Source organism: Mauremys mutica, chromosome 2 (genome assembly GCF_020497125.1).
Source record: "Mauremys mutica isolate MM-2020 ecotype Southern chromosome 2, ASM2049712v1, whole genome shotgun sequence".
In the NCBI taxonomy this organism is placed as follows: Eukaryota; Metazoa; Chordata; order Testudines; family Geoemydidae; genus Mauremys; species Mauremys mutica.
This window is the reverse complement of record NC_059073.1, coordinates 219,103,415-219,120,260: the sequence shown is the minus strand read 5'-3', so window position 1 is coordinate 219,120,260 and position 16,846 is coordinate 219,103,415. Positions and strand designations below refer to the sequence as shown.

The following is a 16,846-nucleotide window of genomic DNA, read 5'->3' as shown; positions in this document are numbered from 1 at the left end:
GTAACAATTGTGAGCTGAACTTACTAGATTGGTGTATTTAGTATAGCATGATGACAGGGTTCAGTTGGGACTTGCTAAAACTATTCCACTATCATTGTAGGACAAACTTCCTGAAGTCTGTCCTGGAAGCAAAAACCTAATTCTGGAATGTACGTCTGATGCAGTACACCGCTACCTCGATATAATGACACCCGATATAACACAAAATTGGATATAACGCGGTAAAGCAGTGCTCGGGGGCGGGGAAGGTTTGCGCACTGTGGTGGATCAAAGCATGTTCAATATAACACAGTTTCACCTATAACACGGTAAGATGTTTTGGCTCCCAAGGACAGCTTTATATCGAGGTAGAGGTGTACTAGCAAATAATGGAGATAGCGTTCAGCAATTGAGGGAGCATATTCATTATCTTGTGTACTGAATGAATCAGTGATCCCAGAAAACAATGTATGTGATCATGAAACTAGACTGCAGCATAACGCTTATGATTTTCTGGATCCCAGCCCAGAGAGTATCCTCCTGCAGGCTAAAGGATACTTTGATGGGAAAGAGCAAGCCAGCAGGCAGGCAGCTCATAAGGTCTGGGAGCATGCACACAGTACAGCTGAAATGGTCTGAAAATAAAGGAAGAGTAGAAAAATTAATCTGTTGCATGTGCACAAGAAGATTTTGAAAGGATAATAATTCTGATAAATCCATCCATTTTTCCATGGAGAGCACAAAAGGCATTTCTCTGACCCCAGGACTGTTCCCCTCTGCCAAATTTCAAGTCATGCTCAAAACCAAAGGTGCAAGAGCTGTTTAAAAACAATCAGAAAAATTAACATTGGAAGCACTACCTACCCTTGCCTCATCATCCAGAAAGAGAACAGATATGGAAAAATTAATCCAGAGTGGTTAAAGTTTTGCAAAATTATAAGCAAATGAAAACAGGGGATTATAATGGAAAGTGTGAGGAAATACTAGCCATAGGCATTGTTTCACAGGTAATAAAAGGAGAAACTTATTCCCTCCCTCAATCCTGAAGTGCAACAGTCTGTGCTTTCATCAAAATGAACTAATCCAGCCATGATTTTCATGTTTGGTTCAACAAAAAAAAAAAAATATAAGGAAAAGTTTCTGTGGATGAAAAGAGGTGATTACTGTATTTACCATGAGCGAAGTTTCCAAGTTCTGAAGTAGATGACACAGATGTGCTGGATATGCTTGGAAGGTCTCAAACTCCTCCTCTCAGAATATACAATAGAAAAATCTTACTTTCCCCTTATTGAGGATGAGAAAAGATTTTTATATGACTGATTCCTGCTTTATCGAATGTCTTCAGAATCTGATTTGTACTCACACTGAGATATTCTCTTATCTATTTTTCCCTTTTAATACAAACTGAACCTCACTACTTTCAGCCTGTGAACATTAGCCCTTTTATTAATGTGCAATTTTATTATCTTGTCAATTAATGTAATGTTTACATTGTCATCGCCCTATCTCACTACCTGTGGATTTTCTTTTATACAGTCTATGCTATGTAATGTTTAATATACTATGCACTAGAACAGTACTATGCCAACCTGAGCCTGAGGAGGAGCCAGAATTTACCAGTGTACATTGCCAAAGACCCACAGTAATGTGTCAGCAGCCTCCCCCATCAGCTCCACATTGCCCCCCCCTTCCAGCGCCTCCCAATCAGCAGTTTCATGGCATGCAGGAGGCTCGGGGGGGGGGGGAGAAAGAGCTACGGCATGGCAGGGTCAGGGAAGTAGGTGGGAAGGGGTGGAGTGGGGACAGGGCCTGAGGCAGAGCCAGAGGTTGAGCAGTGAGCACCCCCTGGCACATTGGAAAGTTGGCACCTGTAGCTCCAGCCCCAGAATCGGTGCCTATACAAGGAGCCACATATTAACTTCAGAAGAGCTGCATGTGGCTCTGGAGCTACAGGTTGGCCACCCTTGCACTAGAAGGTATAGCATATTTTGGTGACCTTTACATTTAACTGAAATTTGGGAAGATTTATACAAAAGTTAGTATCTAGAAAATGATTAAGTATTCCACACACAGGTCAGTCACTTGCATGCCACTGAAACAGCAAAGACAGCTTTTGGAGCTATGGTTGGCATTTCATATCCTGCTAGAACAGAGGTGGGCAAACTTTCTGGCCCGAGGGCCACATCTGGGTATGGAAATTGTATGGCGGGCCATGAATGCTCACAAAATTGGAGTTGGGATCCAGGAGGGGGTGAGGGCCAGAAATGAGGAATTCAGGGTGCAGGAGGGGGCTCTGGGCTGGGGAGTGGGGTATAGGGAGTGTGTGAGAGGGCTCTGGCTGGAGGTGCAGGCTCTGGAGTGGGACTGGGAATGAGGGATTTGGGGTGGAGGAGGGCGCTCCAGGCTGTTACCAAGGGGTTTGGAGGGCAGGAGGGGGATCAGGGCTGGGGCAGGGGTGCGGGAGGGGGGCAGGGGTGCAGGCTCTGGGCAGCGCTTATCTCAGGCAACTACCAGAAACAGCGTTATGTCCCTCCTCTGGCTCCTATGTGGAGGTGTGGCCAGGTGGCTCTCTGCACTGCCCCATCGGCAGGTGCCGCCCTGCACCTCCCACTGGCCACAGTTCCCAGTCAATGGGAGCTGTGGGGGTGGGGCTTGGGCAGTGCATGGAGCCCCCTGGCTACCCCTAAACGTAGGAGCCGGAGGGGGGACATGCCGCTGCTTCTGGAAGCTGCACTGAGCGGCCACCAACCCCGCTGCCCAGCTGGAGTGCAGGAGCGGGGGCAAGCCCCAGAGCCCGCTGTGACACTCTGTACCTCAGAGGAACACCCAGCACCCCCATGTTCATCCTTGTAAAATGACAGTGTGGTATCCAATGCAAAATTTGTCATGTCGGGTGTCTTCAGAAGGCTCATGATGCACTGAGCACGGTTGTTATAGTGATGTTATAGTAACTGTTAAAGGTTATAATTTCATGTATGTAGTTAGAATACATTTTCAGCCTCATCATGGCTTAAAATAAGCCCAGGAAAAAACTCTCCAAGAACAGAGAGGCAGTTCACAGCTCAGCAGGGCAGGCATGGGACAAACCCAGCCCAGCCTCACAAGACCAAAGGACACTGGTCTAGGCAGCAACAAAGAATCTGTTAGATTCTGGAGGGAGTCTTCCTTTGGTCAGTTTGAAACTGTGATAAGGTAATGCTCACCTGACTCTGAAGGGACTGTGGGGTGCAAAGTCAAGAGGGAAGAAAGGACATGATACAAGGGAGAGACATTTGCCACGCTCTCTCGATCTTTCCTCCACCAACATCTACAGACACCACACCAAGCAACTGAAGCGCTGATCAAAGGGGAAAGCCTAGCTGAAGGGCAACCAGCCAGCCTGTGGTGAGAAGCATCTATGTTTGTAAGGGCACTGAAAGTGTTAAGATCATCTTAGAATGTGTTTTGCTTTTATTTAGTTTGACCAAATCTGACTTGTTATGCTTTGACTTATAATCACTTAAAATATATCTTTATAGTTAATACATTTGGTTTTTTATTCTACCTGAAGCAGTGTTTGGTTTGCAGTATGTCAGAGGCCCCCCTTGGGACAACAAGCCTGATACATATCAATTTCTTTGTTAAACTGACAAACGCATAACAGTCAGTTGCATATAAGCTTGCAGCAGCATCCAGTTATGCCCACTGGATGCTGCAAGATGGAGGTTCCTAGGGTTGTGTCTGGGACTGGAGATATTGGCCAGTTTCATTCAGTTGCAGAATCCAAGGAGCAGCTTACATGCCAGAGGCTGTGCGTGAACAGCCCAGGAGTGGGGGTTCTCACAGCAGAGCAGGGTAAGGCTGGCTCCCAGAGTCAAGGATTGGAGGGACCTAGAAGATCCAGATATCATCAGATAGGAATGTCACACCTGCTCCCAGCGGGAGCTCGAGAGCCGGATTAAGTCAGCTGTCAGGCCAGATGTGGCCTGTGGGCCATAGTTTGCCTACTCCGTGCTAGAATGAGGTATATGTTTAATAGCCAACTTGTTGTCTACTCACAAAAACAAAAGAACACTATTTCAAACAAAGCACCATGGATATCAGTATGACAGCATGGAACACTACTCAGGTAAGACAATCTAATGGGGGTCACATTTGTTTTTTATATCCTTATTTTATAAAGCCAGGGGAAACTTGGTCCCCTAAAAGACCTAGAACACAGCTTTAAAACAGGTTACTGTTGACACCTTCCTTCCTACCCACTTCCAGCCAATATATAAAATTATTTTAGTGTTTCCTAACACTATGCCCAAGATTTAAGTGTTTGGGCACATCTACAATGAAAATCAGTTAGAATAATACCCAAAAAGGTGATGTTCTCTCCGTTCCCTCACACTAGCTATGCATCCCAAAGAAGCCTGGAGGTCCAATGAGCCTTGCAGCATGAACCTACGTATACAATTGGTTCAAATGCTGCCAGTGATTATTCTCAATAATTAGTTTCCCCATCTCAGGGATATTATAAGAATCAGTATTATGGAAGTGCCACTTGAAGTTTCATAGTTAATGTTATATTGACTTTTGCACATAAAGCAGGCATTAGCCACTTTTTTACACCATCTTCTATATGTACGTCCTCCTCAAAATTAGAAGCACTTACTTGATAGTACAAAATGAATTCTGAGAATTTACAAATAACCGTTAACTGGTCTAGAAGTTAAAATGAAAAATGGGTCCTAAAAATATAAATATTAGAGAGAGAGAGCGCGAGCGAGCACCCTGGACCAGACTTCTTTTGTCCCAAATTGTCTTAATGTAATAACAGACTCTTCAGGCTTCCCACATATAGTTAACACTCACAAACTTCTGTGCATTGACTGCATGTGAAGATTATTTTTTTTTGGATAGTCATTTTGCCATTATGCGTCATAATGAAAAGTTCTCATACATCAGGGATTGATAAATGTTCTTTTACACAGGATTTCATGGCTACATTTATAACACCACAGAATAGTGACAGTGCATTTTAGTCACTTATCTTAGGACACATCTAAACTTACTAGGGATCAATGCTGCTGCAATCAATGCACCAGGGATCGATTTAGCGGGTCTTTCACTAGACCCACTAAATCGACCTCAGATCACTCTCCTGTTGACTCTACCAGAATGAGAAGTGTAAGGTAAGTCGATGAGAGAGCGTCTCTCATCAACGCAGCGCAATGTAGACGCTGCAGTAAGTCGACCTAAGCTATGTAGCTGGAGTTGCGTAACTTCGGTCGACTTACCTCTGTAGTGTAGATAAGGCCTTAGCTACAAAGAATTCAAACTTGCCCCAAATTACATTCCCCAGTGAGTCCAGTCATGTGAAGTTTATAATTTTGAAGTTTGGTTTTGGGTTTAGTTTTGTGCCAAAAGAGATTTAAGAATTTTTCCATTTTATAAAAGTCCTGCTTATCTAATTAACATTTCAAGATGAAAAACTTTAAGACCAAAAGGAAAAATTGAGAAATTTTAGACAAGTAAGAACAGGGAATTATAACTAAATTACAACTAAAGTGAAGTTACATCTTTCAGTTTCGCTAGTGCAAAAGCCAAAATATAGCTGATATTCCACTGCTTTTAAATTTAGCAAAAAGCAGAGCCATTTCTCCAAAAATGCAGATAAATCAGATTTCACAACTTAAGTAGTCTGATTCCCACCCCCGGTGAGGATCTCTATTTTGTTGTATAGCAGCTAGTTCTAATTAAAACTTTTGTCTGCCACAGAAAGAGTTCAAGCTTCCCTCACCATTTGGGAATGGAGTACCCATGGCTACATTCTTTGTTGCAAATTTTCAGCTGGGCTTCCTAAATTTGTCACTCATGAACAAATGGCAAGACTTTCTATTACAAGCTGCTATGCAAGCACATATGTCGCTGAAGTTGCTATAATTTTGCCAAGATTTGAATGATTCATTTTGTCATGTTGTCTTCTGTGAGAAGGTAGCCTCACCTGTCTATCAGAAAAGGTGGTGGCACAGGAGGCTTCATGATAATTATTTTAAAGAAGTCATTTAGTTTTACTAGTTTTAGGGACAATCAGCTACTGTTTTTGTATGCTATTTTTTGTTTGCTTTAATGCCATACTAGTAGAGAAGTCTATTAGATGTTGTCTACACTAGGAAAATTCATAAACATTTTTCTTTACCACTGCAGCACCAACTGTACTAGCAACAGAATGACCTGTAGTTTAGATATTTACTATGTCATGAAAACATTCTCTGAACACTTGAGCAGTCTACAATACTAGCATTTATACATCTCTACCACCAGTAAAGAGATACTTTTGATGGAAGTGGCTAAAGTTCAGCCATTTTTCTCTTGCACAGACAAGATTTCAGAATGTCCTTTCTACAGACAAGATTTTATTTTATACCATAAAGGAGATAAGCAAGCACTGTACAAAAGCTATACCCTATTCCTGAAACCTTAAAGTCACCTCTACAATGTTAAGCTTCAGCATGAACTGGTGTTTTATTTTTACTGGAGCACTCCAATAATTTTGTCTTGAATTAGAGTAGACGTAGAAAAGTCAATGGTAACTGGCACAGCACAAGGAAACAGTTTTGGAGGATTATGGGGGGAGCAATTTTCTTCGTAAAAGATTTATAACATCATCAATAATTGTGTCTTCTATCAGAGTTTAAAAATATTTTTCATTTTTTCACTTGCAAATGCTTCCACCTTATCCATGGAGACTTTTAGTAAACATCCACCCATTTTTCAAATTGCATTATTTGGAGGGTGAATCATTAGCAAGAAATAACTTGTGTAACAATTATATTTGCTACAGGGCCTCATATGAAGTCAACTCCCAGTTAACTCATCTTGTTTAGCTGTGTCTTGTTCATCTTCTTAAAGAAAACAGAACGTTTTATCTACAAACCAAAAAATGCACATTTATACTATATTCTTTAAATGTGTGACCACTTAAATTTGAGTATTTGTATCCTTTTGTACTTTGGAAGAGATTAAGTGGTAAATATTCACTTGACTTTCCAAGCATATTATATCAAATGTTTTAAGGTAACTTTAAGGTAAGTGACCAGAACACTGACAGTGCAACCAATAGTATAAATACCCAAATCAACCAACCCTTATCAGATTGTGACCAGGTAGGTATTACAGCCTTTTGAAGACATCCTCTGTCAATAATCTCTTTTCAGTATTTGATTTAGAATGCTCAATCAAAAATTATGCATCTCACTAAACCAAATGAACCTCAGACAGGAGAAAATTCAGAATAAAGAGAATCAATATGAAGTTCACAATTACAGCGAGGTAGGGTTGCAACATATGTAAGTATCTCTCCTAGCATGACAGAGCTCCTATAAAATGGCCTCTGATCAACCTATATCACCCTGCTTTAAACAGGTAGAGCAAAACAAGGAAGTAGAAGTGGATCCTGTGTTAGCACTTTCACATCAAGAAAGCAGGGGGTTTGTTTTGGGGAAGGACGGGGAGGGAGGAGAGACCAACTGCAATCTTAAACAAGATTAGATGACTGGGCACGATTATCTGTCTAATGATGAGCCTTTTCTCAGAAAATCTCTAAGCATGGCAAGCTGTTTTCCCACTTTCCATTAGGTAGCAGACCCTACATATGTTTACAAAGAATTCTGTGACATACCAATCAGTTGGAGCACAACAAGCAGGATCCAGGAGTGCTGAGTGTGAAACACAAGCTGCCCTGCTCTTTGTGGAAGGTGAGAAACGGTTAATTATCAGCTGCCCGAAACTTTCTAATTGCCTGCAGCAGCCTTTGACTATAATGTCAGAACTGATGCACAGCATGCAGATATCTGTAGGAGTTATAAAAGTAAACAGTGATGCATTTGATTCAAGTTCTGTATTAAAAAAAGCTCTCTCACTTGTGCTCTTTCCTTATAAGATTTCAAAACAGTCCAAGAGGGCAGAGTTATAATGACAGTCTCATATAGAGGGCACTGTGCTGGTATTTTGGGTCCCAAGACAAAAATGAAATAGACCACAACTTCAAACAGAAACTGATGAAGAATTTCATAAATATATGACCATACTTTGATAATAAAAAGAAGCAGTATCTAACTTTAGCATAGGAAGAGGTCCTCTGGACTGAAGTAACTGTGATACTTTGAGATCCTGGGATTCAAGGCTCAATAGAAGTCGTAAGTGCTTTACAAAGATGTACTAAATATCAAAGATCCTGACAGGAACCCTCATTTTATAGATGGAGAAATAAGAACAGAAAAGTCACTTGTATCTGTAAGTCAGAAACAGAACTCAGATCTCTTGTTCCCTATATAAGTTCACAGGTAAGAAATGGTCTTATTCATACAGATAACATCTCCAGCAGTTTAAAGCGTATCTCTGATTTAACAAGCAGTAAAAACCCTAGATGAGAGGGAAAGTGCAGTGGAACAGACCTAAAGATTAACAGCAGCCTGAAGAACCAAACCACAAAAGGCAGAATCAGAAGCAACTATCCTCTTGTAGTTTTTATTTTTTGCTGAATTACTGTTCCTAATTAGACAGTCTGACCATATGAAGGCATCAGTAAAAATAGCTGATAGGACTAAAATGATAATTGGATGGTTGGAAGAACAAGACCTGTTCATGAGACTGATTTTAGAACATCTTTGCTATCCTGGAAGTCTGTTTAAAAGAGGAGGGAAATCATGCATTCCCCCTTACATAAAGAGGGGATGTTGGGCAGGTGGGTGACACTTGTCTGAAAGAAATAAGAGCTTATACGAGAAGTAGCTGGTTCAACTTAATTCTGGTGATGCAAGTAAGGCAAAGCATTTTGATTAACTATCAGAAACTACAACTGCACCTCTATTAAGAGCATCTGCCTTCTGGTCTGTGAAAGTGGTGTATACTTTCGGTCTTATTTCACTCATGCCTACACCTAGACACAAACAGAAACAGCAGTCCAAAATGCATTTTTCTAACTTCGTTTAGGAAGATTACATTTCGCTCCTTCAATTTACTGTGATCCATGTCTGTGTAACATCTAGGACTAGATTACAGCAACATGTTCACTTATATTTGGTAGAGAGCGCCATGGGAAGCCCCACCTTATACAACATACTGCAGCCTGTCTCCTAACTGTGACAGGCTGGCCAGCTCATATGTGTGCTCTGCACTGACTCCCAGAGTCAATTCTGGTACTGAGGTAATAGTTTCATCTTCAAAGGTCATAGTTAGCTAAGGCCAACCAGTACCTCTTTAACAGTAAAAATACTTAGTTTTCATACATTGTTTCTCATCTCTAGATGTTAAAGAATGGTCAATCACTTGGAGAACAGAGACCGAGGTGTTTCCTGTATTCAATACAGTTCAAAATGGGTTGTGCCCCCCTCCCACAAAAGAAAATCTCTGCCAGGTATGCTGCTGAAGCTTTCCGTTCAAAACAGCTTCCGCCAACAAGAACTGCATCCATGGCTTGAAAGGTTCATGTCCAAACTCTAAGTTGTAGAGCAGCTAAAAATACCTCTACTTCAAAAGAGTAAACAAACTCATCCAAAGCTACGAGTAAACAGCTCTGCCCACTACTTAGTTTTTATTTCTATTCTATATAGGAAGGGCAGCATCCTAGTGCAACACTCAGAACAATACTCTTCTGACTGCTGGGAGTAGCCAGGCATGCGAAGTTTCCCACTGAAGTTTCGCCTCGGATCCTACTGCCCCAACCACATATTTTTGCAGCCTCTGGGTAAGACATGACCACTAGTTTGCAGTGCATGCTCATCCACCCTCGTTGAGGCACAATCTCTGCACCTTATCTAGTGTCTGCTATTCCCTGCCCAGCCTAGTGTGTGCATCTTCACTTTTAATTATCCCTTACCTTGATTTTTTTTTTTTGTTCTGAAATCTCACTGACTTCAATCCTTGTTATGGACTGCAGCAGCAAGCAAAACTGGAGTCTTGTAAATTTCATTGTGCTGCCAGGTTTCTCCAGAAGAGACTATAGGCTGCTGATACTAGGGAAAAGGAAAAACTCTCCCCCTTTCCCCAAATCAAGCATCTCTCACATTTTTGTTGTTGACAATGCTCTACATGGCAGAAGCAATCTTTCTTAAGTCTCATTTAAAAAAAAAAAAAAAAAGACAGGCCTTTTTGCTCCTTTATGATGTAGAAGGCCTGAAAGATGTTTTGTTTATGTAATTTTCTGTTATGTTTTTTTTTCCCCCCACATAAAAAAAATTCAGGTCTTGTATAGTTTGTCTTTTTTAGACACTATGGATGACTTGAGAACTGACAGGACTATGATGATTTTAAAAAATTTTAAATGACGACATGTCACAAGTTAAAATGAAAGGGGAAATTATTTTCATTCAGACTATTAAACTTGGTCATCAAAATTTTCACCAACACATTAACATTATCATAGTAAGGTCAGGCAAGTAGATTTTGTAGCTTGGAACGGTACAGTCTCATGAGAGTTTTACAAGTTTAGACTAGACTTCTGAAGCTCACTGCCACTCACTAGGTCATCCAGAAATAATTCCATCAGAGGAAAAACTATTTGCTGAAGGAGAAGATACAGCAGTGGCCATACCCATTCCTTCCCCACTACAAAAACAGAAGAGTGTAAGTAGATAAGTTAGCTATAGTTTCGTAAAATTCTTAGCTGGAGACTGTGGAAGCTAGGCTTGAGATCCCTCCCATTCCCTCTCCAGACCTCCTGGCAGCCACTCCTCAGGAGCAGGGTCTCACTCTCAAAGACTCAAATGGTTTAGCCATGCAAAGTGGGATGCTTGGGGTTCAGAGAAAACGTGGAGGTAACAAGGCTAAAAATAAATAAAATAAATAAATACTGATTCTTAAGACTGTTCATCCTGAACATCAAGCAGAGCTAAATACATGGAGAAGGGGAAAACCAGATTCAGTTTAAACATGAGCAACGGTGTTTAGCCCTTGAAGTTAGGAATGTCTTTTAGCATAGTGGAACGCAACAGAACTCATTGAATGGCTTCAAAGAATTTGACATAGTTAAAGCAGGTGCTGAGAATTTTAGTGGCAATATGCTGGATAGACTTTATAAGAATGTAGAGAAATAGGTGGGCAGAGACAAAGCAGCTGGTTTGTTCCCTTACAGGTTAGGGAGCCTATCAGTTGCCTTGTGCATACTAGAACAATTTTGTATGCTACTGACTGAATCCACTTCACAATTTACTTAAAGATATTAGTTGTAGATGTCTGAGTTCAGACATCTACATGATATTCAACATGCTGCAATTCATCTGTATGACAACTTGCTAAAAATATTAGTTGCCCCTTCCTTCATTCCAGAAGTTAGTTCAATGTGTATATAAAAATTATACTAGGAGGGACAAGACTTCCCTTTTCTCATAAGTCTAATATAAATTTTCCTGCCACTATCAGCAAGAAACTCCAGAGGAGATATTGGCAAACCTCACCACTCCTATTACCTTCAATACTAAAGTGAGCAGAGGAGATGACAATCTAAACAGCCACTCCTCTAGATGCTTTCAGGAAGCAGATATTGAGATATCAGTGTCAGGTATGTCCTAGTCTCTGATCTATTGGGTCCATTTCCACATTCCCACTTTTGCTAGCTATATGCATTAGGCAGCATCCTGATAACATGATAAAGATCAACAAGAACAACCGCCAGATCCGTATAAAAAAAATCTTCCTAGAGGATCTCCCAGTCAATCACGATCTCTGGCAGCGCAGCGGGTCAGCCACTAAAACAGGCTCTCTGCCTGCCCTGGCCCCACACCACTCCTGGAAGCGGTCAATGCGCCCCACAGCCCTGGGGAGCAGGGGCAGTGCTTGCAGAGAGGGGCAGCGTGTGGAGCCATATGCTGCCCGCCGCCCCTCCGCCCCCGGGGATGCAGGGGTGCATTGGCCCCTTTGGGGATCGGAGTGGGGCCGGGGTAGGCAGGGAGCCTGCCTTAGTGGCAGCCACACTACACCCCAACCAGGACCCACCAGAAGTAAGTGCTGCCCAGCGGGAGGCCACACCTCAACCCCCAGCCCTGACCTGGAGCCAGCATCCCGAACCGCCTCCTGCACCCCAAGCCCCTGCCCTGACCCCCCCCCCAGAGCCAGCACCCCCACCCCCTCCTGCACCTCAACACACTGCTCCAGCCCTGAACCCCCCTCCCAGAGCCAGCACCTGTACCCTCCTGCATCCCAACCCTCTGCCCCAGCCCATAGCCCCTTCCTGCACCCAAACTCCCTCCCAGAGCTTGCACCCCTCCTGCACCCCAACCTCCTGCCCCAGGCTCAGCTCAGAACCCCCTCCCACACTGCAAACCCCTTGACTCCAGCCCAGAGCCCACACCCTCTCTCAAACCTCAACTCTCTACCCCAGGCCGGTGAAAGCGAGTGAGGGTGAGTGACAGAGAGGGGAGTGGATGGAGTGAGTGGGGTGGGGCTTTGAGGAAGGGGCAGGGTAGATCCTGGGTTGCCCTTAAATTCAAAAAGTGATCTTGGGCGTAAAAAGGTTGAAGACCTTTAATGGATGGTCAATATGCTCTAAGGCAGAGGTTCTCAAACTGTGGACCGTGTACCACCAGTGGTCCGCGAGCTCCATTCAGGTGGTCCGCGGATAGAGGGAACTACGTTTCCTCTGGGCAGCCACACACAAGAAACTGAAAGGCCACCTATCTAATTAGTGGATCCGCGCAGGTGTGGCTCCACTAATTAGGTGGACACTGTAGAAGACACACATGTAAGGTGGTGGCCTTGGGGGAAATATGGGGTAGGTGGGAGGGGGCAATGTGGTGAGAAGAGAGGGTGGGGGGAATTTCGGATGTGCAGGGCTGCAGCGGCCAGAGAAAGAGGCAACTTTCCCCAGCTCCAGGGCTGCAGCTGCTGGGGAGAGACAGCCCTCCTTCCCAGCCTCAGCCCTGTGGCAGGGGAGAGATCCCCTTCCTTCCCAGCCCCAGCTTGGGGGCTGACACGGCAGGGGAGAGAGGGCATGTCCATCACATTAGAAAGGTAAGGCTACTGATATTAAAATATGAATTGTGTGCTTTTATTTGTAGAACAAAAAAAGTTAGTTTTTTTTTTTAATATAGCACTTTTATCCAAAGCGCTTTACAACAGTACAAACATTTGGAAAGATCATTAAGTGGTCCGCCAAGACCCTCAGCAATTTTCAAGTGGTCCACAAAAAAAAAAAGTTTGAGAACCACTGCTCTAAGGCTAGAAGAGGAAGAGAATAAAGGAAAGGGGAGAGGAGTAATATTGGCAGCCAGGACCACACCTGGAAAGAAATTTCCCCAGTCCAGCACAAATAAGTCAACCCACTTAACTTTCAAAAGATGCTTACCATAAAAACTATGCTGCTAACTACCCATTTCAGTCATCTCATACATGAAAATGTGAGACAAAAAACCACAGTATAGCTAGGAACAGGAGGCAGTTAAAAGGAGTATCAATCTCACTATCCCACTTCACAATGTAAAACAAAAAAAAAGTTTAAAAATTAATGAGACCTATGCCAGTTCCACTAGAACATCACCTCAACCTTACATGACACTTTCATCCATATTGGCCATCTTAAGTCCCCCACTTAAATGTATACTGGGAAGGAGAAAAAGGACACTGATTTCTTTTTGAATAAACTAATCTGAATCACTCTCTCAAGGGACATTAACCAATAGATAAGCATGACAAACTCTCCACACAAAGATTCACTGGAGACCACAAGAGCTGCCTCTTCCAGGATCTTGAGACATGGTTTCCTAATACAGCTCTGCAAACTGATTTGTATTAGTATGTTGTAAGGGAAGATAGTCAAGAAATTCATCAATGCATCCCCTAAGGCTTAAGTTGTCTGTTCTTGGCTCTGTTTAATAGCTTTTCTGTCAAGAAGTGCAATCTGTCCCTTCCCACACATGATAAGTTTTCTGTATTTTGCATGACTGCATGTTATTTACTTTTACAGCTTCTAGTTCTCCCCCCGACCCCCCGCAAATAACTGTGATCGTCCTCAGGCCACAGTAAGCGCCAAGTACAGCCAGAAGCAAGCCAAGGTTTGGACACTTCCACTGTGAGAGATGCCACTGCTGCTGCACAACATCATGATGATACGGCTGCTGACAAGCCCTGTACATGGTGGCCAGGACCCAGCCGGGACCCCTAAACAGCCTCTACCCCGCCCACCCAATTAACAAAAAACTGCAGGGCGGTCACTGCAGGGGCTCTGGACGTAGATTGTGTGTGTTATGGACACGGGCTGGCCACGATCTCCAGCCATGCTTACGGCCTGAATGAGGGAGATGCTGAGGGAGCCTCCCAGAGACACTGCGGACCCGCCCTCGCCAGAGGGAAGACAGATGGCAAGCGCCACCCTCCTCCAAAGCCGCCCCCTCAGGGGGGCAACCCCAGCTCCCAACGGGGGGAGGCGCTACCAGACTTGGGGCACGACTCGCCCCGCCCAACAAACAGCAGCAGCTCCGTGGGGCGCTAGCCCAGCCCCTGGCAACCCGTACACTGTGCCCCACCTCCCCACAACCGGGGCGCCGCCCGGCGCCAGGCCCCTCCCCGACTTACCCAGCAGCAGGACGTTTTTCCCCGAAGGCAGTTTAGACCTGGAGCGTGTGGACACCTCGCTGAGGATACAGGACCTGAGAGGAGACAGAGCCCGGTCAGGAAGGGGCCGAGACAGACACGGGGATGGGCGGGGCGCGCACAGGGGGATGGGGGCGGGGGCGCCGCCGCCAAGAGCAGCCCCCCCCCGTTACTTGGCCTCACAGGGGGCCCCGCGAAGGGAGCTGTGTCTCCCCCCCCCCCACCGGGCGGAGGCTCTGGCGGGGCGGGGGCGCTAGACGGTAACGGGCGGCGGCCCGGCGGTTACCAGAGGTTCTGCCCATCGTCCTCCTCGCCCCCCGCCCGCAGCTCCGCGTTGTTGCTGGCGGCCGGGCCGCCCCCCGCGCCGAGCCCCGGCGAGGAGGAAGAGGAACCGAAGGAGCCGGCTCGCCCCGCCGCCGCCATCTTCCCTGCGCTCCCTCCCGTCCGCCTCAATGAGAGAGAACAGAGAGCGGGCGGCGGCGCGGCCGGCTGACAGGGACCCGGATGTTGGGAGCTCAGAAGGGGCGGGGCCAAAGGGGGCGGGGCCGGTACCCGCGTGTGGGGCGCAGGGGGCGGCCCGGCGCCCAGTCACGCCCGGCGTAGAACCCACAGTAGCACCTCCACGTGCCTCCGGGATTATCCACGGGCTGGGGAGGATTTTTTGCGGGCCCCAGGCAGGTGGCTGGCTCACCCAGCATCCCACACACCGGACCTAGGATGACCAGATCGCAAGTGTGAAAAATCAGGAATGAGACAGGAGGTAGTAGGCGCATAGGTAAGACAAAGCCCCAACTATCAGGACTATCCCTATAAAATGGAGACATATGGGCACCCTAACCACACCTAGGGCTGTTACCCACTCTCCCTGGGAGAGAGCTGGGGTGGGGGGGAAGGGAGGCAATTTCCTTTCTGTCACCACAAGTCCTCTGAGTGAGCTGTTCTCAGGCCAAACTACTTATTAAGAAGATAGTCGTGGGAGAGGCCAACGAAGAAGGCAAGATCTAGAAAAAAATCCCCCCTCTTTAAATCATAGTCCCTTGTCCCATCCTGTTGATTCAGAATGATTGTCATTGTTATTTACTATGTACAATGTGCTACACAGTCTCCAAATGTAACACACTGCCTGTCCTGAAGAAAAAACACTTCTAAGATGACAAAGTCTGGGAAAGACATAAAACATACAATTTTTAAAATGCATGGATAATGTGTTAATGTTCAATACACCTCACCCCCACCATAGTGTGTATATTCATACATGCCAACCTGGTATAACTGTGTCGCTCGGGGGTGTGGATTTTCACACCCCTAGGCGACATAGTTATATCAAAGTAGGTAGTGTAGAGCTGCCCAGAGAGAAGCAGCAGCCAGGAAATATGCAGAAAGAAGCAGCCAAGGAAACAGCAAGAAAAGCACTTGCAGTGTGACCTTAAGAAAAAGTGCTGAGAGAGAGCTTTTGGGGCAGTGCACTGGCTGGAAAGAGGCTTGGAACCGTGAGCTAAGAAGCTCTCCGATTTTTTGATTCCTACTGTCTACAAAGAAAAAAGGACTTTGTGTACATCCTTTGTAAATGAACAGGATTTCATCAAATAAATACCTTATTCTATCATCAATTTCTCCTGGTAACAGAAACAACCCGTCAATTCTGAATATTGGTTAACTGTTTGGATTGCAAGGGGCAACAATATTTTAATATGATTTGCATTTCATTTAATAAATAGATTACAACCTTATGTTTATCTCTGTCTGCAGCTTTGATGGCATTTTTCTATATAGGTTTTTATACTACGCTCATAACTGTAGTATCTGAGTGCCTTCCAGCAGTGAATTAGGCATCATGACTACACATCTGTCATATGTTGTTTGTTCTCTCATTGTCTCCCCAGAGGGAAAAGTGTGTGCAGTGAAGTGTCTTTATGACACTAAGCACTTCCTGTATTCACACCCTACACACAATTGTACTGATCTTTGTACAAAATATGCCTTGTGAGGTATCATTTGAAAACTAATAACTCACTGATCATTAATAATGTTGGGTTATGTATGTACGCGGTAAGCATTAAGAGTTCTGAACATATACTTGAATTATGACTAAAGTGTGTGAAAACTAGGTATGTCAGAAGGAGCTGTTAAACAGAGTATCCTAAACAAAGGAATTTGTGTTTACCTCAGGTTACATATAAACAATAAACAGGATCATCAAGACATCAGTGGGAGGAAATGTCAGGAAACAACATTTTACATTTCAGAAAACACAAGTGGGGGAGGAAAGAGCATGGTTCTTCCTTTACTACCAGACTCTGTTACCTTTCTCACA

The 16,846-nt window shown here is 44.5% G+C and overlaps 1 protein-coding gene across 1 annotated transcript in view; it reads right to left on the bottom strand.

The window, feature by feature from the left end:
* Positions 1-15,042, bottom strand: part of DYNC1LI1 (dynein cytoplasmic 1 light intermediate chain 1) — a 63,467-nt gene extending 48,425 nt beyond the window's left edge. Inside the window, exons 1-2 of the mRNA XM_045005501.1 lie at positions 14,819-15,042; positions 14,515-14,588 (exon numbers count right to left, since the gene is read on the bottom strand). Coding sequence (XP_044861436.1) covers positions 14,515-14,588; positions 14,819-14,955 — 211 coding nt within the window. The 5' untranslated portion in view covers positions 14,956-15,042. The remainder of the gene's footprint in view (positions 1-14,514; positions 14,589-14,818) is intronic.
* Positions 15,043-16,846: the final 1,804 nt, after the last annotated feature.